At 36.4% G+C, this 26,631-nt stretch overlaps 2 protein-coding genes and 1 long non-coding RNA gene across 5 annotated transcripts; all 3 read left to right on the top strand.

Annotated features, from left to right (window-relative positions):
- The first annotated feature begins 1,039 nt into the window (after positions 1–1,039).
- LOC110915228 lies at positions 1,040–10,235 on the top strand. Of its 2 annotated transcripts, none has more exons than XM_022159892.2 (11): positions 1,040–1,344; positions 2,699–2,927; positions 3,027–3,174; positions 3,447–3,554; positions 3,757–3,914; positions 4,134–4,302; positions 5,148–5,284; positions 5,366–6,026; positions 6,156–6,268; positions 6,951–7,206; positions 9,856–10,193. In XM_022159892.2, the coding sequence occupies exons 1-11, from the start codon at positions 1,149–1,151 to the stop codon at positions 10,120–10,122; spliced, it is 2,442 nt and encodes an 813-aa protein (XP_022015584.1). In that variant the 5' UTR covers positions 1,040–1,148; the 3' UTR covers positions 10,123–10,193. The 2 variants fall into 2 exon arrangements, with proteins under 2 accessions (XP_022015584.1, XP_022015585.1); XM_022159893.2 differs by having other exon boundaries at positions 1,081–1,341; positions 9,856–10,235.
- Positions 10,236–16,018: 5,783 nt separating this feature from the next.
- Positions 16,019–21,313, top strand: LOC110918458 (ankyrin repeat domain-containing protein 2B). Its single transcript, XM_022162767.2, has 9 exons — positions 16,019–16,143; positions 16,399–16,441; positions 18,929–19,062; positions 19,214–19,420; positions 19,493–19,641; positions 19,712–19,880; positions 20,491–20,583; positions 20,797–20,936; positions 21,014–21,313. Exons 1-9 carry the CDS (start codon positions 16,135–16,137, stop codon positions 21,111–21,113), a joined length of 1,044 nt encoding a protein of 347 aa, XP_022018459.1. The 5' UTR covers positions 16,019–16,134; the 3' UTR covers positions 21,114–21,313.
- Positions 21,314–23,319: 2,006 nt separating this feature from the next.
- On the top strand, positions 23,320–26,300 carry LOC110917990. 2 transcript variants are annotated; one of them, XR_002580995.2, is made up of 4 exons: positions 23,320–23,447; positions 23,617–23,726; positions 23,828–23,902; positions 26,186–26,300. It is a non-coding gene; the product is annotated as an uncharacterized LOC110917990 (long non-coding RNA). The 2 variants fall into 2 exon arrangements; XR_002580996.2 differs by having other exon boundaries at positions 23,326–23,447; positions 23,632–23,726.
- The last annotated feature ends 331 nt before the right edge of the window (positions 26,301–26,631 follow it).

Here is a 26,631-nt window from a genome sequence, read left to right as displayed (position 1 = left end):
ATACACAACTAATGTTTAGCTTACCTATATATACATCAAATCCATGTATATTGAGGTGACATAATATAAAGGGAAGCAAATACAACTAACAACATCTCCAATACTCAAATGGGACACGAGTGGAAAGGCGACGTCCGCATGAGAGGACTCTTGTTTGAGTGTTTATTTCTATCCGAAATTAAAATGCATTCGGATGGAAGGGGGTGGGCCCTTCTTACAAACAACTAAACCAATCTATCTATATCTATACAATATTATAAACGGAAATTTTTTGAGAAATATGTCACTTTTAGTTGGCTCATCATCCTTGTTTTCTTGCATCTCTCTCTTGTATTAAATAACAATATTAAATCATGTTTGGAGAGATTCAAGCAACGACGTTCTTGTGGATTAAATCTAGGGCGAAGCAACAAACAATGGAATAGAGCAAATGGGTGACTTTTGATAGCAAATATGTTTTGTAGTTTTAAAATATGCTATATCGGGTGAGTAAAAGGGGGTTGGGTCTGGTAACTTACTAGTTTATGTAACATTGAATTTTTGGTGATGGAATGAAGTATTGTTTGCCGTTCAAAAAAAAATTTCAATCATAATTTTTTTTTTCCGTTTTTCTCTCTTAGTAAATAATAATCCTCTCATATATATTAATAATAATATTATTAAGTCATATTTTTCAAAAAAAAAATTATTTTTTTCACTTATTAATAACTATTTGATATTTAATTAACTCTGACATCTATGAATGTCGTCTTTAAAAGACTTAGGTTTTCTATTCATAAATAGATAGTGGCGCAGCTTGTTGCCCGATTACCTTCTATTTCGATATAATTTCCATTTGTAACTTCCTCTAATAAAAAAAAATTGATACACGAGTATGTTTAATATATTCTGGTTGGTTTATTTTGAAAGTAGTGTTTAACAAACATGCTGTTAAACAAACTCTTTTTTTTTTTTTACAAACAAATATAAATATAAATATTCAATCCGTACACGTTACCTACAGTAAGAAAAACACCCTCAAGACCACAAAAACCACCATCTCCACTTCTTCATAAAGAATGAATCATCACATCACAAACTAACAGAAACATGAATGAATCTTGACTTGACCATAACATTCTTTTTTTATAAAAAAAAATCCCAAAACAATGCAATCAAAATTCCTAAAACCCAAACCCCCTCCACCATTCCAACCAATCTCACAGCACCGGTATCAGCCTCTCCGTACAGTTGTTTCTTGTGCAAAGAACTCATCATCATCATCAGAGAACAAAAATGGGTTCAAGATTCTCCGTAAATCTTTGGATGATTATAGGATAAGGCTAAATGATTTGGATAGCAGCAGTGAGTATGCTTTCTTTATGTTCTGTTTGCTTAAATTCTGTTTCTTGATTGTGGGTTTTACCTGTTTCTTGATTTTTATGTTGAAAATGCTTAATGGGTCAGTGAAAAAAGTGAGATTGATCAGACTGGGTTCAAGAAAAGTTATAAACTGAATAATTGTTTGTTTGTTTGTTTGTTTGTTTTTTTTTTTTTTTTTTGGGGGGGGGGGGGGGGGGATTGGTTATTCAATTATGGTTGTTATACAGTATCATAAAATCACTTTTAATATGTGTATATCAGTAGTGATGTAGTCACATATTTGGCAAACCTATAGGCAGTGTTGTAAGAATCGGTATGCGCTAGTTGGCCACCGACTAGCTAGTAATTGGATTGGGATTTTTATACGTAATCTTTAGTTTTGTATATACACACACATTTTTATATGTAATTTTTTCAAGTAGACATGTTTTAACCCCTCGTTGACCTATTGTTTAAGTAATTGGAGGGAATTTATAACGTTTGGTCGAAATTTTGCCGGAATAGGACCACCATTGACCACCTAGTGATTAATCGGCCATTACTCTGGGAACCTCTGATTAGTGGTTAACTTGGTTTTAAAAAGCGTGCTTGCGCACTGAGGCGTAGCTTCTGGGGCTTTTCGCTCAGCGCCTTGTGTAATTACAAGAAGCGCCCAAAAGGCGCAGATTTTAGGCTTTTTTTTTTGGGGGGGGGGGGGGTTGGCCTGAGGCGCGCGCCTCATGTATCTGAGGCGTTTTACTGCAGAAAAATGTCGTACCTTGGGTTTTTTGACTTTCTGTTTCACATGCAAGTAAAATGGTATAAAAGCCTTAATTATAGCTAAATTTTGGTTAAAGGAAGCTAGAAACCTATGGGATGTATATAAAAATTATATAAACACCTTGCGCATCGGGTACGAAAAGCCCACCGCTTTTGCGCTTTGCGCCTCAATTTTAGACTTCGTCGCTTTTGTGTGCCTATCGCTTTTTAAAACCAAGGTGGTTAATCGATGACTAATCGTCACCTAGGCGGGATTTTACAACCATGCTTACTACTAGCAAATTCGTATGAAATACTCCGATTAGTGATTTGCATCAAAAAGCCTAACTGAAATACATGCAACATGGTTTTATTTAAAAAGGAAAACGCATCAGGGGCAAAAAGGCGCACCTCATGTAGGTAGTTCTGGGTCAAATTTAGGGTCCATAGGCAGTTAAAACAACCCAAGGTTTATATATATAAAAAAAAGGTGAGAGATATGCAACTTCTGGTTGCAAATAAAGCTTATATGAGGCGCATGCCTTGTGCTTTTTGAAACCAAGACGTGCAATTAAAATTCAGTTTTATTTTGTGACAGGTTTTTTTAAAGACAAGATAAACATGTGGGTATCAAAGACTACAAACTTTGTGAATGATTTGACTTCTCCACTAGTAAAAAATGTTCAAGATAACAATCCCACAATCAGAAATGCATATGAAATTGATGACATGGAGGAACTCTTAATGACCGAGCACACTATCGACACAAGAACACCGATGGGAAATCTTTCTTTAGCCGCCATTATCTCCATTGAGCAGTTTAGTAGGTAAGCTGCTGTAAGCATAGACTTGAGTGAAGTTCTCAAGTTAATTCTCAACAAATGTTATTTCAAGCAAAATCTAAGTTTAACAAGTCAATACCGCAGGATGAATGGATTGACCGGGAAGAAAATGCAGATGACGTTTGAAGCTCTTGTCCCTGAAAATGTGTCTGATAATGCCCGTAATCTGGTGGAGTATTGCTGCTTTAGGTTTCTGTGCAGAGATAATTCTGAAATCCATCCTTGCCTTAAGGTTTATAGATTTAATTGAACATGACCGCTAGGGCTGTAAACGAACCGAACGTTCAACGAACAGTTCGTGATCTGTTCGTTCGTTTAATAAATGAACAAACACGAACAAGATAAGCTAAACAAACGAACATGTACAAAGGCCGCGTTCGTTCGTTTATGCTCGTGAACGTTCGGTAACGTGTTCATTTGTGTTCGTTCGTTTAAAGGCTTTTTATGTAAATTTAGAAGTATTTGTGTATTTATTATCCTGGTTCTATGGATTTGGGTTGATAGGATCAAGCCTTTCAAAGACTGATATTTGTAACTATGCTTGCATGGGAGCATCCTTACACCTACAGGAAAGATTCTTTGGGTAACATCACAGATAAAGCTTCATTTCAGGTTCATTTCTCTTTATTTAATTTGTTTCACGGGCTGGACGTTTGCTATATATGTATGGCAGTTTCATGCGTCTAATTAATGTGTTTGACCTGCCCATTTTGCCACCTCTTGGATATCTGATTTTCTATGCGTTAGGAAGATCCTAAATCGTTAACACCATCAAAAGGTATTGCAAATTAGAGCTATTTTTAAATTTTTGCAGAGGAAGGTGGTAGGAGAAGAGGCGTTTGTTCGCATTGCTCCTCATATTTCTGGGCTAGCTGATTGGTCAACGGCCCATAACCTTTTCAAAGCTCTAGCTGGTGCTCAGAACGGAATCTCCTTCCATGTGTGGTCAACATATATTCATCAACTTCTCAAGTGAGCTCCATGCTACCATTCTTATTTTGCATCTTCCATTACATGTGAAACTTTTGACCCGTTATGAATAAATGGATCGATTTGGTTCGTATAGCAGGTCAAATAAAAAAAATAGCTAAAATGGAATCAGGTTAAGTGTAATTAAATTGCATGAAACTTCCTAAATAAGGAAAGAAAAAAAGTATTTTGGGTCATATGACGGTTTTCTCCGTGATGCAGAGTTTATGAAGGGCAGAAATCAAACGTTTTTGAGGAGAGTCCTATTATTTCTTCTGGTGAGAGAATCTTATGCCTCGGTTCAAGCAGAAAAAGACCTGTTCTTAAGTGGGAGAATAACATGGCATGGCCCGGAAACCTAACTTTGACCGACAAAGCACTTTACTTTCAAGTAACTACATCTTTACCCATTCAACCATGTAGGGGTCGAAAAAATGGGCGGGTCTGGTAGATTGGATAATGGGTCAAAACGGATTGGTTGGGCCAACCCACATCACTATTTATATCCTTCCCTTTTTAATTATATAAAAATTGATGTGTTAATCGTAATTACAAAAATCTATATTATTACAAATTATAATCTGTATATATTTTAATAAAGTGGTCTGGTCGTTAAGGCTTTATACATTGAAAAATTTTGATACACTTTGGATAATTTCTAACCCATTTGACCAGTTCTACCCTTTTTCCCGTGTCATTTAGAATACAGTTTGGATCAAATGAATACTGTTTTTAAACGGGTCAGTTCAGATTGACCTGCCACCACCATTTTTTTATTAAAGTAAACTACACGCATGACGCATGGTCCCTGTGGTTGACCAAAGTTTTAGATTTGGTCACTAGCTTTCCACAAGTACACAGATGGTGACTGTGGTTTGCACTTTTTAACACATTTAGTCCCCAACTTTTGCCAAAAGTACATCGATGGTCCCTGTGGTTTTCACTTTGTAACGAATTTAGTCCCTATCTTTGACCTGCTGAAACCTTTAGATTTGTTAGCTGGTGACTAAATACGTTACATGGTGTACTTTTGAAAAGATAGGGACCAAATCCAAAAATTTGGTTAACCACAGGGACCATCCGTGTACTTTACTCTTTTTATTAATTTGAATAAAAAGGATGTAAAAACTTGAATAAACTTTGGGTGACTATTGTAGTTTATTGACTATCGTTATCACTAAAAACATGACCCTTTTTTACATAAGCAGATTCACCTTTTAAACTGTAAACTTGCAGGAAATTGGCTTGAGGGGCCAACGAGATGCGATTAGACTGGATCTTACCGGCACAGGTTCACGGGTAGAGAAAGCTAGAGTTGGACCATTGGGTTTTGATCTTTTCGACTCAGCCGTTTCTATATCTTCTGGTCCAGAGTGAGTAAGCTTCACAGACCAATATTCTTGATTTTATTTATATTTTTGTCTAAATCTCACATGGGCCTATCTTATCATCAGCTCTGAAAAATGGATACTTGAATTTGTTGATTTTGGAGGTGAAATGAGACGAGACGTATGGTACGCGTTCATAAAAGAAGTCATATCCGTACACCAATTTATACAAGATTTCGGACCCAAGGAAAACGACCAATTAGTATACAACATTTACGGTACTAAAAAGGGTAAACAAAAGGCAATAGCTTGTGCTATTAATAGCATTGCAAGGCTTCAAGCTCTACATTTCGTCAGAAAACTACTAGACGAGCCTACAAAACTTGTTCAGCTCTCGTATTTACAAAACGCACCTTACGGTGACATCGTTCGCCAAACGTTGGCGGTCAATTTTTGGGGTGGACCATTGACCACAAGATTGAAGCAAGTCAACTCTGAAGCATCAGAAGTTTACAATAATCATGTGTATGACATTGATGGAAGTGTGTATTTAAGGAGGTGGATGAGACATTCATCGTGGAACTCTAACGATTCTATCGCGTTTTGGAAGAACGCGTTGGTGAGACAAGATCTTGTGTTGAGTAAAAACCATGTTGTTGGAGATAAGAATTTGGTTGAAAAGGCGGCGATTGTTTGCAAGGATAAATATAAGGTGGTTGAAAGTACACAAGCCACCATTGATGCCGCCATGATCGAAGGGATTCCGAGTAATATCGACCTTTTTAAGGTTTATTTTTTCTTTTGTTTGGATTTGTGTTTTGAATAAATATCCGCTTCTGATGATCGAATTATATTTTTCGACATATTTAAATACTTACAGGCCGAATACTTACCTGAATTATGGTATTCTTTTCAGGAGCTTGTTCTTCCGTTGACTGTGGCTGCCAAGAGCTTTGAGAAACTTAGAAGATGGGAAGAACCGCACCTGACCGCATCTTTTCTTGCATTTATTTATGCAGTCATCTTCAGGTAAATTACATTTTTTATTTGAATGGGTTGTTTAAAAACCATTACCGACAAATGGGTCTTTTTTGTTTGAGTTTGATTTATGAGATACAACTCGGTTCTAATAAAGTTTAGAGTAAAATTACAAAAATCGTCCTCACTTATTGCAAACTGTGTCCTTTGCCTTTAATAATTCCAGAAAACGTACTCGATGTTCGCAAACCCTTGCAAGTTATGTCTTTTAGCCCTAACTCAGTTAATTTTTGTGGTTAAATCTGATCAAATGGACCCCACATGAGGGTATTTTGGTCATTTTACTTAGATGTGAGGTCCATTTGTTCAGATTTAACCACAAAAATACCCTCATGTGGGGTCCATTTGGTCAGCTTTAACCACAAAAATTAACTGAGTTAGGGCTAAAGGACATAACTTGCAAGGGTTTGCAAACATCGAGTACGTTTTCTGTAATTATTGAAGACAAAGGACACAATTTGCAATAAGTGACATACATAAAGGACGATTTTTGTAATTTACTCTAAAGTTTATTCCGAAATGTAGACAAAAAAAACAAAACAAAACTGTGAACTCAGTTAATTTTTTTTTAAAAAAAAAACAACCCATTTTTAATATAAACTTGGTAACCTAAGCTAAGATTACTTTGAAGTAAGTTAGTTTTGCAACTTATGATGTTTATATGTGATTTCAGAAATTTGCTATCGTACGTGTTCCCTACAGCGTTAATGGCGTCAGCAGCGTTCATGTTGGTAGTTAAAGGGTTGAGGGAACAGGGTCGGCTAGGAAGACATTTTGGTAAAGTTACCATACATGATCAACCACCATCAAATACGATTGAGAAGATTATAGCTGTGAAAGAAGCCATGCGTGATTTAGAGAAGTATATGCAGACCGTTAACGTTTCCCTTCTAAAAATCCGTACAATTCTTCTTGCAGGCCAACCACAGGTAGGGGTGTGAATTTCTTATCATGACATGAAAACATCACACGAACCTAACACAAAATTCACAGGTTTGGGTTCAGTCCAAACGCGTTTGGGTCAATCGCAGGTTGAACCCTCGTCGACCTGGTGGGTTCACAGGCTGACCAATTTATTTTACAAAAATTAAAGAGTAAATTACTTTTTGAGTCCTGGTGTTTTAGTGGTTTTAACCATTTGAGTCCAAAATCAAAATGTTACGATCTGAGTCCCTAGACGCTTTTTTTATAACTTTTTGAGTCCAATTTTTTTTTTAACAAAATTGGACTCAAAACGTTATACAATGAACAAAATTGGACCCAAAACGTTATAAAATGAACAAAATTGGACTCAAAACGTTATAAAATGAGCGATTAGGGACTCAGGGCGTTAAACCTTTTGATTTTGGACTCAAGTGGTTAAAACCACTAAAACACAGAGACTCAAAAAGTAATTTACTTTTATAAAACTGTGTTTTCTCGTAACATAAACTGATTGGGTATTTTATGTCGCAGTTTGAAACATAAAAGAGAAATGACTCAACGAGCATAAGTTTTATAGGTTAAACGTAGTTTATTTATATACATTTATTTTTGAGAAAAATGCCCGGATAGTCCCTGTGGTTTCACCTTTTTTCACCTATAGTCCCTATCTTTCTAAAACTACTTGAATAGTCCCCAAGGTTTACCGTTTTGTTCTCGGATAGTCCCTGGGTCTAACTTCAGTTACTTTTCTCTGTTAAGTGGCTGTTAAGAGGGTGTGAAATGACAAAAATACCCTTTCCTTAAAAGGCCAAACCACAGGGACTATCCGGGCATTATTCTCTTTTTATTTATAATTCCTTACCACATTCATTCTTCATCACCTTCAGACCCTTTTCTCTCTCTCTAAACCACCATCTCCTTCATCTCCACCACCACCATAAAACACCACCGCCTGTCAACACCTCCATCACCAACCCATCATCCTCGCCGTCTCTCACCGCCAAGCAACCACTGCCACAACCACCACCAACCACCATCATCCGCCACCACCACCTTCATCAACGTAATCAGCCACCACCGCCTCCTCCACCCACTGTGCCTTCTTCCATGTGTAAACCCTTGAAATCGCCATGTGATTTCATTTCAGAAATTCTTGTTCAATCGGTACGAATGCCACTCAAAAACTATAGGGCTTTTATTCAGGCCATGAATACGAGTAGAATGGTATAATTTTCACCTCAAATCGGTGCCGATTTGACAGTCCGGTAGTTGAAGACGGCCGGCGGTTGAAGTGTGAAGAGGATGGAGGTGGGCAGCGGCTGATGTGTGGAAGGCCGGTTCAGGTTGGAGGCGGAGATGGAGGTGATGAGTCCGGCGGTAACATCTGAACTCGTCATCTTCTTCGTCTCGTTTTTCAGTGTGTTTCGTGAATTCTGGTTAAAGTGTCATATATTTCGAACTAATTCAGTGTGTTTCGAATCAAGTTTTGAAAGTTTTGGACTGATAAAATTCAATTTAATTCAGTTAGTTTAGTGTGCGTATGAGTATGCAGATCTGACTTGGTGTTTTTCTGAGTCAAAATCGGATTATTGGTTGTTCTGCAAGTAGATCTGAATCAATATATTGTTGTTTTTGTCCGAAGAAATTAGAGTTGCAATAGAACTGATTAAAAAAGAAGTTGCAGATTTGCTCGATTCAGTTGTTTGGTGATGAGTTGTTTGAAGAGTTTTTATTGAGTGTCTGTTCAAGGTTTATAGATTTTGGATTGTTTCAACAGTTAAAATTCAACTGAAAGTTTAATTACATTGATCATATTGTCTAAATCAACTATAAATCATTGAACAAAATCTGAGTTTCAGTCATATAAGAAGTGAAATCGATTTGAGTTGTATTACGGCCGGATCTTATTCGATTTTTGTATTGACTGATTGGTGTTATTTGAAGGCATTGTACTTGAGAAGATAGCTCGAATCAGTTAAATGTTATTGATAAAGGATTTCAGATTCGTAGTTGATGTTCAGTAGTTGATTGGTTTGTGTCGCTGAAGAAGATAGTGGCGGTGATGGTAGAGGGTGGAGGTGGCGGTGATGGTGGAGGGTGGTGGGGGAGGGTGGAGGAGGGTGATGGTGGCGGTGATGGTGGAGGGTGGAGGTTGAAGATGAAGTGTGGTGGTGGGGTTTTATAAATAAAAATGAAGAAGACGCCCGGATAGTCCCTGTGGTTTGACCTTTTAAGGAAAGGGTATTTTTGTCATTTCACATCATTTTAACAGAGAAAAGTAACTGAAGTTAGACCCAGGGACTATCCGAGAACAAAACGGTAAACCTTGGGGACTATTCAAGTAGTTTTAGAAAGATAGGGACTATAGGTGAAAAAAGGTAAAACCACAGGGACTATCCGGGCATTTTTCTCTTTATTTTTTATTGTTGATTTTAATTTTAGAGTATAATATGCCAAAAAATAAATTAGATTCGGGTTAGACTCGTGTTGTGTTCGGGTTAATGTATCTTAACAAGATTTTCGGGTCGTGTTGGGTTTGGCCCGCCAACCTGCAAACACGACCCGTTTAACATCACAGGTATGGTAAACATATTCTGCTTCTAATAATTTGATTATCTTAGGGTCAAATAATCAGTTTATTGGAAAATTTGCAGATAACAACCGAAGTGGCTATGGTGCTCTTGTTTGGCTCTGCTGTTCTCCTCATCATCCCTTTCAAGTATATTCTTTCTTTTTTTATATTCGATCTATTCACACGAGAACTCGAGTTCAGGAAGGAAACAGTTAAGAAGTTCAAGAGGTTCTTAAGAGCGCGTTGGGACACTGTGCCCGCTACCCCTGTTTCTGTCATGCCATTCAAGCCTGACACGTTGAATCGAAACAACTTGCTAAATATAGAAAGAACTCGAAGAAAACAATAGGTTTACTTCTTTTTCCTGTGTTATATTGATGAAATCATTTGAACATTCTTAAGGGTACTTTGTACAGAGTTTTTGCTTGTGTCATTATGATTCATCTATATTTCAGAATGAAATAGGAAGGAGTTAAACGAGCCGAGTCGAGCTAGGGTGGGGTCAGCTCAAGCTCGAAATTAATTCAGGCGGTTAAACTTGGCTTGAGCTTTACGTCGGAGTTAAATGAGCCTAAGAACGAGCCAACGAGCCGAGCCGAGCTTAGCTCGAGCTGGGCTTGGTTACAAAATGAGCCAACTTGGTTCATGTCATCTCAAATTGAGTTTTTTAGCTAGTTTTTCTCGAGCTTTTTCGAGCGAGCTACGAGTCGCGAGCTTTATGAACAGCCCTTGATGCAAAGTTGATTTCTTCAAGATCTTGTTTGTATTAGAGTGGCAAATCTGATGATACAGATATCTTTTAAGTTTTAAAGATAGTTCTTGATTTCATTAATTGATTTGAGGATCTTTATCCAACCACTGGAGCAACAACAAGGACTGCCCAAATAGCTCGTGGCTCCTCTCTCGTTTAAAGTTTTTATACGATTTGATAGTAGGGCTCCAAATAGCTCGTGGCTCGCCCCACGTTCGAAGTTGACTAGGTTTTTAAACGAGTCGAGCTCAAGCTAAGGTTTGCTCACTCATTTGGCTCTTTCAAATTAAGCCCAACTTGTAATATTTTGTAGCTCAACTAATAACAATCAATTTTTAACAATCCAATTGAGCTGAACCGGCCCTTTTAAAACCGAGCCAAACAGAACGGACTTTATCAGCTCAGTTGAGCTCAATTTGAGTTGGCCTTGCCCGGCTCAGCTGAAGAACTATTAACGACATAATAGTTCCCTCTATGGGTAACTATGACCCACGATTTGATTTTGAACATCCTTATTTTTTTTTTCCAAAATAGCGGATTTAAAAAAAACACAAAACTTTTAATGACGTAAATTCCGATCCTATAATAACAAAAAGAAATCATTTAAATTAGTTATAAAGTTGCCGTTACCCGTGTTCGTTATTCAGTGGAGTAGATTCCTAAGCAAATAATAAAACCTGCTGTTTCATACGGAAATTACGAAAATCGCCATTGACCAACATCACTTTCGAATTTGGCCACCTCACGCGTTTTTAGAGCGGCGCATCATGCGCGGGATGCGTCTGGAAGTCCATGGGGTGCGTCTTTGGAAATCCCTTCACTGAAGATGCGTCTGGAAGTGACGGGATGCGTCTGAAAGTTGCAGTCATCTTCGGCGAGTTGTAGACGCCTCCGGCTCCGTCTCCGGCGAGTTGCAGTGATGGGTAAACGGTCCGGCGATTCATGCGTCCTCAAGCAGGTGATGCTTTATGTAATTATTTGTGATGTAATTATTACAGGAGGGAACTAGATGTGCAGAATTAAGGGGAACTGGGTAGTTGTGTTGGCCTTCATAGGTGGTGATGAAATAAGATGGATCACGATACACCTTTCAACCCTCTTCTTCACATTACATGATGCACTTCTGGATGTCAAGGACGTATATTTTTTGTTTTGATTTTGAGTAGAAAGAGGAAAGAGAGACTAATGGTTTTTTGAGATGTGCACATCTCTTAAAATGTGAAAGTAAACACTGTACATTTCTTATTGGATGCGTTTACATCCCTATTTTAATTGGGTCTGGGCCCACTAGAGCGACACATGTCAATTTTTTATTGGATGCTGCAGAAGTCTGCATACGGACGCATCCCGTGCATGATGCGCCGCTCCAAAGACGTGTGAGGTGGCCAAATTCGAAAGTAGTTTTGGTTAATGACCATTTTCGTAATTTTCCCTATATTTAAATATAGGCATGAGTCAGTCATCATGGTCGTCATAATTTTTCTACTCGTTTTCACCAACATCGTGCACAATGATCTTAACTAACATGCAAGTGCACATTTTCGAAGCTATAATCAACTTTCGTTTGAAACTAAAAAAAGTTATAAAGCTGAGTAATACAAGGGTAATCTATAGCTCTATATATAATCCCAAAAGTTAAAAAAACTTTTTTTACGCATAAAGTATAAAGGTTAAATTAGTCTTTCAAACACTAATTTCATTTAAATACCTCATCTTTATCACACTTTAATCCATCATCTTTAACCAAATTCTGATTAACTAAATATTAGTTACGCCTTATCCTCTTGTGGAAAACTAATTATTCCCACAATTTTAAACCGCCATGATTTTTTTTACCGTAATACTTAAAAAAATTATACAATAAAATGGCATTTTATTCTATTTAATTTTAGTGTAGTATTGCTATAGTTTTTTTTTTTTTTTTTAATTATAAATTTTGATATGTTACGTGATTAATAGTGTCTAGTGGTGAGCAATAACTGAATCCTTAACCGAAATTGAACCGAAACAGATGAAATCGAACCGAAATCAACTAAAATCTGCAATAACTGATAACTGATTAACCGAATTAACCAAAAAAGGTTATCAATTTCTTTTTGTACCCTCGTTTAACCAAAATTAACCAAAGCATTCATATTTTCATATATTTTTAGCTTTTATACCTCCAGCTTATGTATTTCATATTTTATACCTTCATTCCATGTATTTATAATTCCATTTTAAGTATTTATACATACATTTCATGTATTTAAACCTTTTCATGTATTTCTAAGCAAAAGTTTTAGCCCAGGTTTGGTTTTGGTTATTAACCGAAATTAAACAATCGAACCAAAAACCATTAATCCAATTGAATACACCAAACTTATTAACCAAAAACGATTAGTTAATTAATCTAATTGAATACACCAAACTTATTAACCAAAAACGATTAGTTAATAAAATAGACTAACTGATATCTTTGATTTTGGCTTTGGTTGAGGGTAAGAACCGAAACAACCGAACTATACACACCCTGACAATGTTTGTGTTTCCCGCCACTTCTTGCGGGCTCCCGTCTAGTAATGATAAAATAAGTGAACCATCTTATACTAAAACCATTATTCGATTACTCATCGTTTGCAAGTTGGATTCAAGACAACACAACAATTAAATAGGTCACCCTAAGACTATACGATGTGGGCGTAGAAAAATGGCTTGGAAGCCACAACCACGCCGGAACACCACCCCGTAAACGGCGTTGTGGCTGGCGTGGTGGAAGGGGCAGTAGGAATTCCACCGGCGTGGAGACAATTGTGTAGCTGAGGTGGATGCTCTTGATTGATGGGTGTAATTTAGTTTTGTTTTGATTCGTTGAAGTTTATTTTTTTTTTCCTCTTCCATGCCATGTCCCACCCGTGCTTTTTTCTCCATGCCACAATGTTGACTTGGTTGCCATATGGCGTTTCACGCCCATTCTTCATGTCCTCCCACACCGTGTGGTCTAAGGTCATGGTTGTCGTTTTGTGAAGGTAGAAAAATGTTTTATTGAGATTAATCGTATGGTAATCAACTAATGGCATAAAAGGGTGTTCAAAAAGCCTGTGGCTCGCTTGAAAGCGAGCTGGCTCGGCTCGTGAGCCAGCTCAAATTATTTTATTTTATATATGTTAATTTATTTTATAAATGTATTAAAATTAAAAATATATTGGGAGGAGTTAAAGTGGTAACATTTTAAGTTTAATTAATTATATAACATATGAAAATTCGGAATAAAGATAATGTATATAATATTTTTAATATGCCGTTCTGTGTTCGAAAAAACAAAAATAATACATAAGTTTATGTTTATTTTTTATTTATGTTTTTTGTTTGTATGTTATCAATACTTGTAAAAAATTAAAAAATATATAATAAAAAATAATGAGCAGGCTCGATTGGACTCGAGTTTGATAGACTTTCAGCTCGATAAAATAAGTGAGCCGAGCCAAGCTGGCTTGAGTTCCAACTCCGCCTGGCTTGGCTCGATTACAACCCTAATGGTATAAATACACAAAATACGAAACTTAATTCTACTGCGATAAGCTAATAGCTTTAACCCTAATGATGGTTAACTCTAATATTTTCTAACACTCCTCCTCAAGCTAGTGTATATATAAAATGTTTTGTTCCAATCTTGTTATTAAACTGTAGAGTGTTGGAAACTATCATAAATATTGGTGGCTGCAGGCAACAACAACGGAAACGTTTACATCGAAATAAGGCAACAAACACATGTAGTTGTTGTATAACAAACAATTTGCAAATGCGGGTTCTTCTAGTGGTTCAACAAGCCGTAATAGAGATTTAAACATATTTTTGTTTAATACTTTGCGAAGTGACAATGCTAAACGAGCTCATGGTAACACCCCAAGTAGCGAGTTCGGGAGATATACTTGAACATATTTTTTAGCATGCGTCACTTCTAAAGAAGAATTTAATAATTTCGACATTTTGGCTTGGTGGAAAGAAATGGCACCCCAATTTCTTTTAGTGGCCGGGTCATTTCATTAAGGATGGCGAAGCTTAGTCCCGAGTCAGTGGAAATGTGTATTTGCTTGAAGGACTATTTGGATGCGGCGGAGCTGATTCAACATGTGGAGTCACTTGAAGATGAAAATGGCGTTGCAACGGAGATACACGAGGACGAGGTCGAAATGGGAATGTCAAGCCCCCTAGACGAAGACTAAATGAAGAAGACCAAAAAATGAAGAAGATCAAGAAGCGAAGACGATTCAAGCATTATCCATCTTTTTTATCTATGTTTTCAAGAATCAATACTTCTAGTTCATAGTATTTAGCAAATTATGTATTCACTCTGATGTAATCTTGTCTAATTATTAAGTTTCCAATGATATTGGAAGTTTTTTACTTATATCCTTATGTTTACACACTCAAATATGTTTATATTTAAAAAAAATTACAAAAAGTTGAAAAAAAAACACCCACAAAATTCGCTACACACTTTCTGTTTCTTATTTCGCTAACTAGGTTTTCAAATACCCGGTCGAGTTTTATCAATACCTTATGCAAGTTTTTCAAATACCCAGTTGGGTTTTTAATACTTGGTTCGTGTTTTCTAATGCCTGATTCGGGTTTTGCCTTTTTTTGTCTTTTTTCAAAATCTGCACATTGGTAACGTCTTTATAGCCATTAGAAAATGTATTTTGACCAACTTTTGGGTTTACATTGTATCTTTGTACCCTATAAAATGGTATATGATGTTTGGGATAATCACAACTTATAAAGAACATCTAAAATCCTTATAAATCTCTCTCTCTCTATATATATGGATTCCTCTAGCAATGGGTCGGGTTCTGCAACTCGAGCCACTCGATTATCACCTATTTGGAAGTATTTCGACTATCTAAGAATGCCTTACGGTCCAAACACGACTCGATATGTTCGTTGCGGTGGTTTCTTCGACCCGAAATCCATAACGACTTTGAAACAACATTTCCGCAAGTGTTATCCCCGACTCCCCGAGACGAACAATAAACGAAGATGATCAAATTATTCGTACCTATTTATGTTCATCTTCTTGTTCGACGCTATCTATGTTTGTTATTTAGGTGTCATGTGTGTTTTAAATCTACGTTTTATGAAATAAAATGTTTGCATTTATATTTCTATTTTTTATGCCAAAAAGTGAATATAAAAAACCCGAACCTGATCCGTACCTGAACTCTACCCGAGCCATACCTGAACTCGGAAATAGGGTATTATAATACCCGGGTATTATAAAACCCTACCCGAACCCGGGTACATAGCGTATGGAATTCCTGGCCAGAACCCGGCCCCAAACCCGACCCGGGTATAGTGAATACCCAAAAATTAAAATCACGGGCCGTACCCGAAACCAGGTATTAAAAAAAAACCTGATTTGTGCACCTCTACTTGAACTTATTTACCAGGCCCAATAATGGCCCAGATCCACGTGCTCTGGCCCACCCTTTCACCTTCTGTACTCAATCCCTTTAAAGAGTTTTATCAAAAACCAAAACCACATTGTCTTCTCTCCCAAATCTCAATCTTGAATCATCATTATTATTCTCTTATATTATTGTTTATATTATCATCATCACTTCAATCGATATGTCTAAGGTACCCAACTAAACTCCTCAATTCAATCTACAATTTATGCTTTTCCTTATTAAAATCATGATTATCACCGCTTTATCCTAATTCTCCTCCTTTGATTCTCTGTAATTCCTCAAGATTTAGTTTTATTTCAGCAATTAGGGTTTCTAATTTAAACATACCAATATTAAACATTGATCTGTAAGAAGTGACGACTGTTGGTTGAGTTTTGCTAGGGTTTAGATTTGTTGTTGATTTGATTTGTTGTGTGTTTGTTAGGTGAATGAGAAAGATGCAGCTGGCAAACCTGAGACCTCTGTTGGTATGTGTTTGTTACGAGTAATTGTTTTTTGATCAGTAAAGATTGATTGATGTTTGTCTTAGTTTGTTGAATTAAGTTTGTTTTGTTTTATGAAATTATATGTTTTATTTAAGCATTAATGCTAGATTGAGTTGATAAGTTTTGATAAATTGAACATGATATGCTTTTTAGTCGTCTCGTCTCGTTGGTAGAAAGGTTGTTTGAAGGGTGAGTTTGTTTTGATTTAACATCGGAATGTACAAGTATGAAAGTATAAGGATTCTATTTTTTAAATACTTTGAGTGTAGAAGAGGGGGGGGGGGGGATTAAAGAGGCAAGACAATATTTTGGAATCGGATAAAGTCTAAAGTATCATAGAGCATCTTATTTTGCTTCCTTCCTTAATCGCGCTCAAACTTTAAAAAGTTGAAAATAAAACCAGTTAGAAAATAGGGCAAAAGAAGTCCAGTGTTTATAAAGTATTTGTCTTTACTCTAAGACCTATGCAGTTAATGCGGTAAAATATCGGATATCGGTCAAGGACCGATATTTGAAATATAGGTTATCTCGGTGAGATATCGGTAATTTTAATATAATGCATAATTTATATATATAGCAATTTAACACCAATAATTCAGTGATATATCAGTGATATATCGGTTATATCGGTCAATATCGCCGATAATATCGGTACCGATATTTTGACCGATATTTTACTAAGGGACCGATATAACCAATATATCACCGATATTAACTGCATAGTCTAAGACTAAGCAGGTTCGAATGAATAGGCTGACCCAACATTGATTTACAGAGCTGGCGCAAGGCGTTGCTCTATGTACAGCCGACTAAGCTTTATGTACAATCAAAATTGTGGTTTTTTGTGATACGTGTATAGATGGTTTAGATTTGATAGTAAGTGCACGCCAATGTGTTGTTGATATATTGTATGTAGGTTTCTTGCGGAAGTACACTTTTAAAATACCTCTGGCTTCTTCCCGTTCCATTAGTGTCTAAGACTTTAACTCTCATCCAATTGCTTCATAAAATCCTAACTGGCAATATCTCTTTTCCTTGTTGGATATATTAATTGTTGTGGTCATAGTTATCGATAGCGTCCATAGCGGACGCTATTGCGAATAGCGTGGCGTGGCGGCCAATCACCGCTACGAGGTGCATAGCGACCACATATCGAGCATATAGCGACTCCGACGGCGAATTCCGGCGAAAAAATACCACTCCGGTAATGCTTTCTGCCGGAAACCAGGAAGAAGATGAAGAAGAAGATAGCGGCTGGTTTTTTCAGCGTGTTTAGGCTTTAGGGTTTTAAATAACTTTATATCCTTTAACATTTAACCCCTCTTATCTTTTACAAGTTTCCATTTAGTCCCTAAAACTTGTAAAAATTACTGAAAAAGTGTAAATTAGTTTGTATATTTGTACATTTAACCCCCTTATAGATAGCTATTTTTTATTTCTTAAAATTTTAACTACCTTATCGCTATACACGAAATAGCGGGCGCTATCTCATCGCTATCGCTACGTAGCATATAGGTACCTTATCGCTATATATCGCTATTCGCTATCGATAACTATGGTTGTGGTTGGATTTCATGCTTTTTGTACTGCGTTTGGGTTCATCATTTTCTTCTTCTAATGCAACAAGAATTGTCAACAACAAGTTTCGTTTATCTCCATACAGAACAGCAATTTGATCTGACAAGTTCATCTCATGTGGTTTTAATTGCATAGTTTGATCACATCATATTTCTATTCTTTTTTAACCTAACAGCTTGCTTGCTTAACTTTTTTTATTTTTTAATATTTTGATTAAACTGTTCTTAAATAAATAACCTTTTTGAACCTTTGAGAATATGAAAACACGGTTAATAAAAAATATCTATTTGGTTTTTGAGGATTCCATTTAGGGGTGTTCAATATTTGAACGCAAGTACTGAACCAAACCTGTATTCGAATTACATTTGCTCGGTTCAGATTAGAGACGAATTCAAATTCAGATTTTGACTTCCAAATTGAGTTATGAATTTGAGAGTTTCGAACCGAGCCGAGTAGCCAACTGAAAATCCGAGTTCATATAGTTTTTTTTTCCGTGATGCGTCAACACTTAAGTCCTCAACTGAATTAGAAAACCCTAACGCTCTCGAGTCCCAAGTCTCATTGCTTCATTTACGTTTTTCTCTCCTAATTTGGTTTGTTCGAATTAACCCGAATTTGAATCAGTTTTATGAAACATAGCTTGTATTCGGGTTCATTTTCAAAAAACCTGATTTAAGGAAACCGATTCGATTAAGCGAGGAACCTGAAAATGTTCTGATGAACACTCTTGCTTCTATTTGCATCATATATGCTGTGATCTAGATTTAGCAAGATGATTAGAGGCATTTCTGAACTATATGGATAATTTTATCTGACTATTGATAATTGACATGATAATACTCTCAAATCTGTTTATTTATTATTTTAAATATGTTTTTTTTTCTCATGCAGAAGAGAAAACTGATACTGCCAAGAAAACTTCATCGGAATCAAGCTCTTCAGGTGTACCTCCTATGACCTCCATGCCTGGAGCTGGATTTCCTGGAAATCCTTTTGACTTCTCATCGATGGCTGGTCTACTTAATGTATAAAGCTTTCTTTCATCCTCATATATAACTAATGTTTTGACTGTTATTTTCATAACCATTTGGTTTCGGTTACAACCGGTTTGGTTTTTTGGTTATGCCGGTTGTGGAAGTTAGTGTTTTGATTTGATGTATTTTGTTGTGGTTACAGGACCCAAGCATTAAGGAATTAGCAGAGCAAATAGCAAAAGATCCGTCATTCAACCAGATGGCTGAGCAACTCCAGCACACCTTTCATGGGGCTAATGAAGGTATTCCACAGTTTGATACACAACAGTATTATTCCACCATGCAGCAGGTCATGCAAAACCCACAATTCATGAACATGGCTGAACGCCTCGGTAGTGCCATGATGCAGGTAATCTTTTTTTTTTTAACAAGTTAATGATTATACGCGAATGATCATGTTGATTTGACTATTTATTTACAGGATCCATCGATGTCTCAAATGCTTGAAAGTTTATCCAACCCAGCTCAAAAGGATCAGCTTGAAGAACGTATGGCACGTATCAAAGAAGATCCATCCTTGAAACCTATCTTAGAAGAGATAGAATCTGGTGGTCCAACAGCAATGATGAAGTAAGTTCCATTTGCGCGGGTGATAATTGATTTATGAATCTTTTTAAAAATATAATCAACCGCAAATTAGGTACTGGAATGATCAAGATGTTCTAAAGAAACTGGGTGAAGCAATGGGTCTTGCAGTCACTGAAGATGCTACTGCTTCCGCTGGGAATCCAGTAGCAGATGAAGCCGAAGAAGATGCAAATGAGGATGAGTCGATTGTTCATCAGACTGCTAGTACTGGTGACCTTGAGGTACTCTAGCCATAAATCAGTCGAAATGGGTTTGGGTGAAAATAAGTTCAGGTCGAACGGGCAACTTTTTTTTTTTTTTTTAAATTGTGAGTGTCATCATAATCATCATCATCATCAAGTCAGTTCCAATTTCCAAACCACCTCTTCCAAGGGTTGGATTTTTCTAAAACTTATTTATTTAGGTTTTTAATTAACTTTTTTATAATTAAGTAGTTTGTTAGCTTTTAATCGAGGTGGCAAAATGGATTGGGTGGGTTGGATAATCGCAACTTTTTTTCTATACAGGTTAGAATGGACTGGTTGGGTACCAAGGCATTTTGTTTACAATGTTAGGCATTTATGTTCACAAATGTTTAAATTTTCTTATTTAAAATGATGTGTCATCTTTATATCATATTTTGTAATCTAGTTTTCGAGTAAATAATTGAGGTTATACACTGAAAATACATTCTTGGCGTTTTTTGTTGAATCTGTTGTGCTTTTTAAGATGATGTTATATCGGATGTCCTTCATCAAGGTCAGATGTGCCAAAAACCAGTCACTTAACTTCCTGAAAGTATGACGGGCAGGCAGAAAATTCTTATTATTTGACTGTTTTATAAATAACTAGGGTTTGAAGGCCGCGTTAGCGTCTGGTGCCGATAAAGATGAAGAAGACTCAGAGGGAAGGACCGCATTACATTTTGCTTGTGGATATGGCGAGGTAAGATTTTCTGACGAAATGGGTAGTGGGTCAAAACGACTGACTTGATCCTACGGGTTGGATTCGGTTGACCTGAGCCACTTTTTTTTCAGTGACTGTGTAACTACAACAAACATATCAATCTACTTTATTTGCATGCATACATGTATCCCTGTTTATCTGAAATCTTCAATTTGACCCATATACCTGTAATAAGTTGAACTCTGATTATAGGTGAAATGTGCTCAAGTTCTCCTTGAGGCTGGAGCAAAGGTGGATGCATTAGACAAAAACAAGAACACTGCTCTCCATTACGCAGCCGGTTATGGCAGGAAAGAGTGTGTGGCCCTCTTGCTCGACAATGGTGCCGCTGTGTAAGCTTACGATACCATCTACCTAACCCACATCACGTTTGTCTTTTTAGTTTTAACTTTTAATATTATGAATTTAGCACTCTGCAAAACATGGATGGGAAAACACCTATTGACGTTGCGAAACTGAACAACCATAATGATGTACTGAAGCTGCTGGAGAAGGATGCTTTCCTATAAGCGACAGACAACCTAAATGTACACTTTGCAATGGTTCTTATTTGTTTTGTTGCAAGTTTGTTAGTCAAATTGCATAATTGACCTTGTCGTCATCTTTGTGTGTACCTACCTGGGTGATATATTATAACAGATGTTATGTTTATTTGATACTTCACATTTTTTTTTTAAATCGTATGAGATATGTTTACCTTTTGTTTTTAGATGAATACGACATACTCATATGAACAAGACTGTTTAGCCGTGCAGTCGTGTGTGTAGATCTGCAGAGAGTCGTTTATTTATACAATTAAGTATGATTGGTATAATTATGAAACATATGTATTATTACACATAATCAATCATATGCATGTCACATCAGTTGTTTTTTGTAATATATACTCAAATTATAGTTAAATCTTAGATTTGGAATTCTGCCATCAAATAAAATAAATTTGTTCTGTAGAACTTCAAAGTGAATTTATCTACTGATGCTACCAGTTTTCATTCTAAACATGAATTGTGAGGCGTAGGCAATAGATTTAACTGATTATTACTTCATTTTCTAGGCAACTGTTGTAATATCTTGATTTTTATTGGAGAAAAAACTTGAGCCCATATTATATGTCACCATTGTCATGATCTAATATCAATGGTTAAACTCAAGCATGCAATTGTTGTTAATTGGTGCGTTTTCGGGCTGTTTGTTTAACCCAAACTGACGATATCATTGTGTGTTTGATACTTTGATCTGTGGTTTGGGCAGAGGCTTGTTTCTAGATTTTGATTTTGGTTCACTGCATCTGATGTAGGTTATGGAAGGTATTGAATTTTGATTTGGTTGGATTGATTTTTATTTCTTATAGTTAGGGGAGTGGGGGTGGTCACTAGTGATGAAATTCCATCACTCACAAACATCCCCGCCATGTCAACAACCATTTTTCCATCACTCACAACCTTATTTAGTGGCAATGGTCATCACTCACCACCACACCCAACAATTTTCCCCCAACCAACAATTCCTCTCACAAAATCAAATCATCACGCGTTGAAAAAATCACGCATTGCCATGTTCACGCGTTATAAACAACTGGTGACGGTGGGAATTGTTATTGTATCACGCGTTGAATTGCTCCATCACGGCAATGGTCATCACTCACCACCACACCCTGCTCTTGTACCAAATTTTAGCCATCAAATACTAGTTCAATTTCAATACACCTTTTTGTATATTGTGATTTAATATAACTAGTTTTTAGGATCTATGCGTTGCGGCAAGACTATTAAACTGAACAAAAATAGACGTAAAAACGTTAAACCACACACATAGAATTGTATAACTTAATTTATTTGTTTGGATGACATTGAGTAATTATCTTTTAAGTAAAACAATGAATACTTCGCAGACCTAAATTCGAGTTTTATTCTACCAAATAATCAATTTTGACGATTACCTAATAATTTTGACATTTTAATCATTCAAAGCTTTATCGAAATTTTGTTTCTAAACCTTATGATTGTACACGGAAATGATGAAGTCAGGTCTTTTCTGCTAATGATGTTAAAATTGTATTAAGAGTTAATTACATAGTTAGTCCCTGCGGTTTGCACAAAATAACATACTTAGGTACTATAGTTTAAAATCACCTTCTACGGTATTAACTTTTCATTTTGTAACGTTTGGAGTTATTAACATTATCAATGTTGCTTAAGTCTTGCGCTCGAAGACCCAAACTCCTTGCGTTATAAGCGGATTATTTGTCTGACGTCGGTCCACTTAACTGCTCACAACGGTTGCAAGTAAGTCTTAAAATTATCAAACGCGTTTTACGACTTATGAAACGAACTTGTTAGCCTTAAAAAGACTAAATGACTTATAATCAAGCCAAAAATGCATTATATCATCTAAATCAAGTTTATATTATGGCCCGATAACGATCCGATTTTTGCTGGATACAAAAAAAAGTCATTTAGTGGCACTCACTTTTAGTGGCATTTTACTTTTATGCCATTAATTTTGATTTTAATGGCACTTTATGTATGCCATATTTGCTTTGCATACACTTTTAGTGGCATTAAACTAATTTAGAGTTTTAATGGCACTTTACATATGCTACTAAACTTTTTAATAATTTTTAATGATACTATTTACAGCTTGAAACTTCTCTTTTAATTTTCCCTCTCATAGTAACATCTCCCTCCAAAATAAATTTTCCATTCACAAAATCAGGTTTTCTTAAAATTCTTGTTAAAAATCTCCCTCCAAAATCAATTAATTCTCTCCCCTTACCTTCATCAATTTGCATTCTTATTTCAGTTTCACCCTTTCGTTCTTATTCAAGTTTCATCAGGACCTAGGTATGTTTCTCTACTTGTTGTCTATTCAAGCCCGGCTGAAGCCAGGCAATTGCTTTAGGGCTCATAATTTTCGAGGTCCCCAATTTCTTTTAGTTTAGGCCCAGTTTTTTTTTTTTTTTTTTTTATTTATTTAGGGTTTAGTCACTCCCATGACCATCATTCAATCCAGGGATTCACGTGATAGGATTGGGAAGAGAAGTTGTTTCCATCGATTGTTATACAAGAACTGGTAAGTAACAATGGCTAACGGAAGGGAGAGTGCGCTCAATTTCTATTAAGGTTCGACTTCGATTTTACTGCAATTTTCCCCCTTCTTATTTGAAGATGATTAGTTTAGATAATTAGTGAGATTTCTTTTGTTGCGTATTTTGTTTTATTAGGTGTTGCTGTGGATTGCATTTCCGATCATTAGCATGAGTCCATGGGCTTTAATTTTCTCAGGATTAGACCTATAGGTTGGTTTATTATATTCTTTTGTCTCCACTAGTATTTATCTTTGCATTTGATCTTAAATGAACGATTAACTGATATTGAAATTATGGGTTTGATATAAAAACTAGGTTTAGGAAAATTAAATGTGTTAGTTTCCTTGGTTGTTCTAGTTTTTATCTCATATTGATACCAAATTACAGTAGGATTCGGAAAACGTTGAGCCGGCACTGTGTCTATTTCACCATATTGCTCCATTAGAGGTATTTTATACAACAGTACCTATCAGCTGTGTATCAGCTGTGTATCAGCAGCGTATCAGACTAATAGCAGGGTATCAGCTGCATATCAGACAAACATCAGCGTATAGGCTGAAAGAATGACAACATAAACGGCCTTGCCACCTCTTTGTGAACCTGTTTGAATAGGTGTATAAGCCTAGGGATGAGCTCGGTTTCAATTGGTACCGAAAATCCCCAAAAATGGGTATCAGTACCCAGTGTACCGAAGTGTATCGAAAATACCCAGTTCGGTATAGTTCAGTACCGGTATTGACCGGTATTTGTAGGTAAAAACCGGTACCGAAAACGCTAAATGTCGGTACCAATAATATCTTGGTTCGGTAAATTCGGTACAGGACAAGTACCTATACCGGTACCCGGTACCGTTTGCTCATCTCTAGTTATGTTTTGTTGACCTGTTCGAATAGGTGTATAAGCTATAACAAATATTTTGTAAAAGAAACAGGTTTGACATTTTAAGTGCTGGTTAAAGAAACGACTTTGACTTTTTAAAGTCAAATATGAAGCTACAGATTTCATTATGTTATTGAACCTTGAAGTGTATAAGCATAACAACAGCGTATTATATGCCATGTTAAGTTTTTTTGACCCATTTGAATAGGCAATTACGATTAAAATATTTTGTTTTCCCTCTTACTCATTATCAAATTGCCATACTCGAAGGGATACCAAGCACGGCCAGAGGATCGCAACTTCAACTCCTTCAATTGAAACTTCGATTAAAAAAAGAATATAACGTGATTTTGGTCGGTAATTGGTGAAAATTAAAAAAATATGTTCAAATGGTCAACAATGTGTGATTGTGGGTATATGTGCAACAATCGAGATGTATTTCTGTGATTTTTACCGGTTTGAATTGAAACTTCGTTATTGTTTTGTTTATCAGTGTGTGCATGTGCAATGATCAAGTTAGTTGATCATAAATGCATTTTGTTTGTTCATGAATTATTCACTGAATTTTAGATGGCCGGCAAAATATGTGAATCGGGTCGGATTACGTGTCAGATCATGATCATGCTCTGTTAATGTTTGAATGTAAACGGGTTCAAGTCAGAATGGCTCAATTTAAAAAAGGCATCATTTTGCCATTTGGTCAAATTGGAGCTCAGACTTTCACATTCGGTGAGCTTGCAGCTATAACTCGTATTTTTAGCCCTGGTTGTTTTTTTAGGGGAGGGTGGGTTTGGATCAGTTTATAGAGGGCAAATTCAGGGAAGTGGTCTGATACGTATTGGGACTTGGAAGATAAACATTAAAAATAATGATGATTATATGTATAAATACTCATTTTTTTAAAGTCAGTTGTTTTTTTTGTCTGCTCATTTTTGTTCTGCAACTGTTACGACTGGTGGGTTTGTGAATTCTGTGAAGGTGAGTGTAGAGTTGGTGGTTGAGGCTGTGAATCTTGAGTCTGCTAGCCAGCCGTTTGAAGTGGTGTACCACCCTTGCGCAAGCACGCCTGAGTTCTGAGTGAAAGGGTCAACTGTAAATGCAGCAATGCGGATTCAGTGGCCTCCAGAAATAATGCTCAAGATGGCTTTAGATAAAAAGGATTAGTCGCGAATTAGTTGGTTCATGTGCACGATTTCTTTGTTTGATGTAAAAGATTTCGTTGGCCGAATTCACCTTGAAGGCTTCGTGAGGGATACTCTTTATAGAGTATGCTTTATGAGTGAGATATTAATGAATACGTATTTATAAGTGAGATATTATTGATTATGTATGAATGTTTGTTAGTTGGTTTCTTAAATGTACGAGTTTGACATGATTTTTGGTTTCTTATTACACCCGATTTGCTACAAAACGTGAAACGGGTCAGGGGCCGTGGTTAGTTGAGTTTGTGTCGTATGTGCCATTGATTCATCTTTTGCCGTTGGTGGTCTATAAATATCCCTCTCTATACCGAAATAATATATTTTTTTAAATGATTATGTAGGTGACCTGATGCAAATTAAGAAATTAACACCTATAGCTGTAACTGAAGGTTCCTTTTCACCTGTTTTACAGGCCGTAATGTTATGGTTGGAGAGGCTAAAAGAAGCAGAGTAACAATTATAGAGCTGCTACAACAAAGCCTAGAACAACATGCTGCAAGTGTACTGTTTTCTTCAACTATAACCAACAAAAGGACCGTCATATAAGATATCGGATTTACTCCGTATCTGCCAACAATTTAAAAATGGATGCAATGTTTTTTTACACCCTTAACCTACGTACAAGCTGTCTCATTAAAATCTATTTCTTAGTAATATGTCAACCCGCATCTTTGGTTTTGTACATAATCATATCGCTCTACGGACTACATGTTAATAGCTAATTCTGCAGTATAGCAGGTTGTTTTTAGTACTGTACTTCACTGGTAAGACTGCATATTGCACACATACATGTAAAGTATGGCACTGCATCATGCGGGCAGACCTGATAGTTCATATTTATTCTCATGAGTATAAGTT

Source organism: Helianthus annuus, chromosome 16 (assembly GCF_002127325.2).
Source record: "Helianthus annuus cultivar XRQ/B chromosome 16, HanXRQr2.0-SUNRISE, whole genome shotgun sequence".
Lineage (NCBI taxonomy): Eukaryota > Viridiplantae > Streptophyta > Magnoliopsida > Asterales > Asteraceae > Helianthus > Helianthus annuus.
This window is presented reverse-complemented; position numbering and strand designations above follow the sequence as displayed.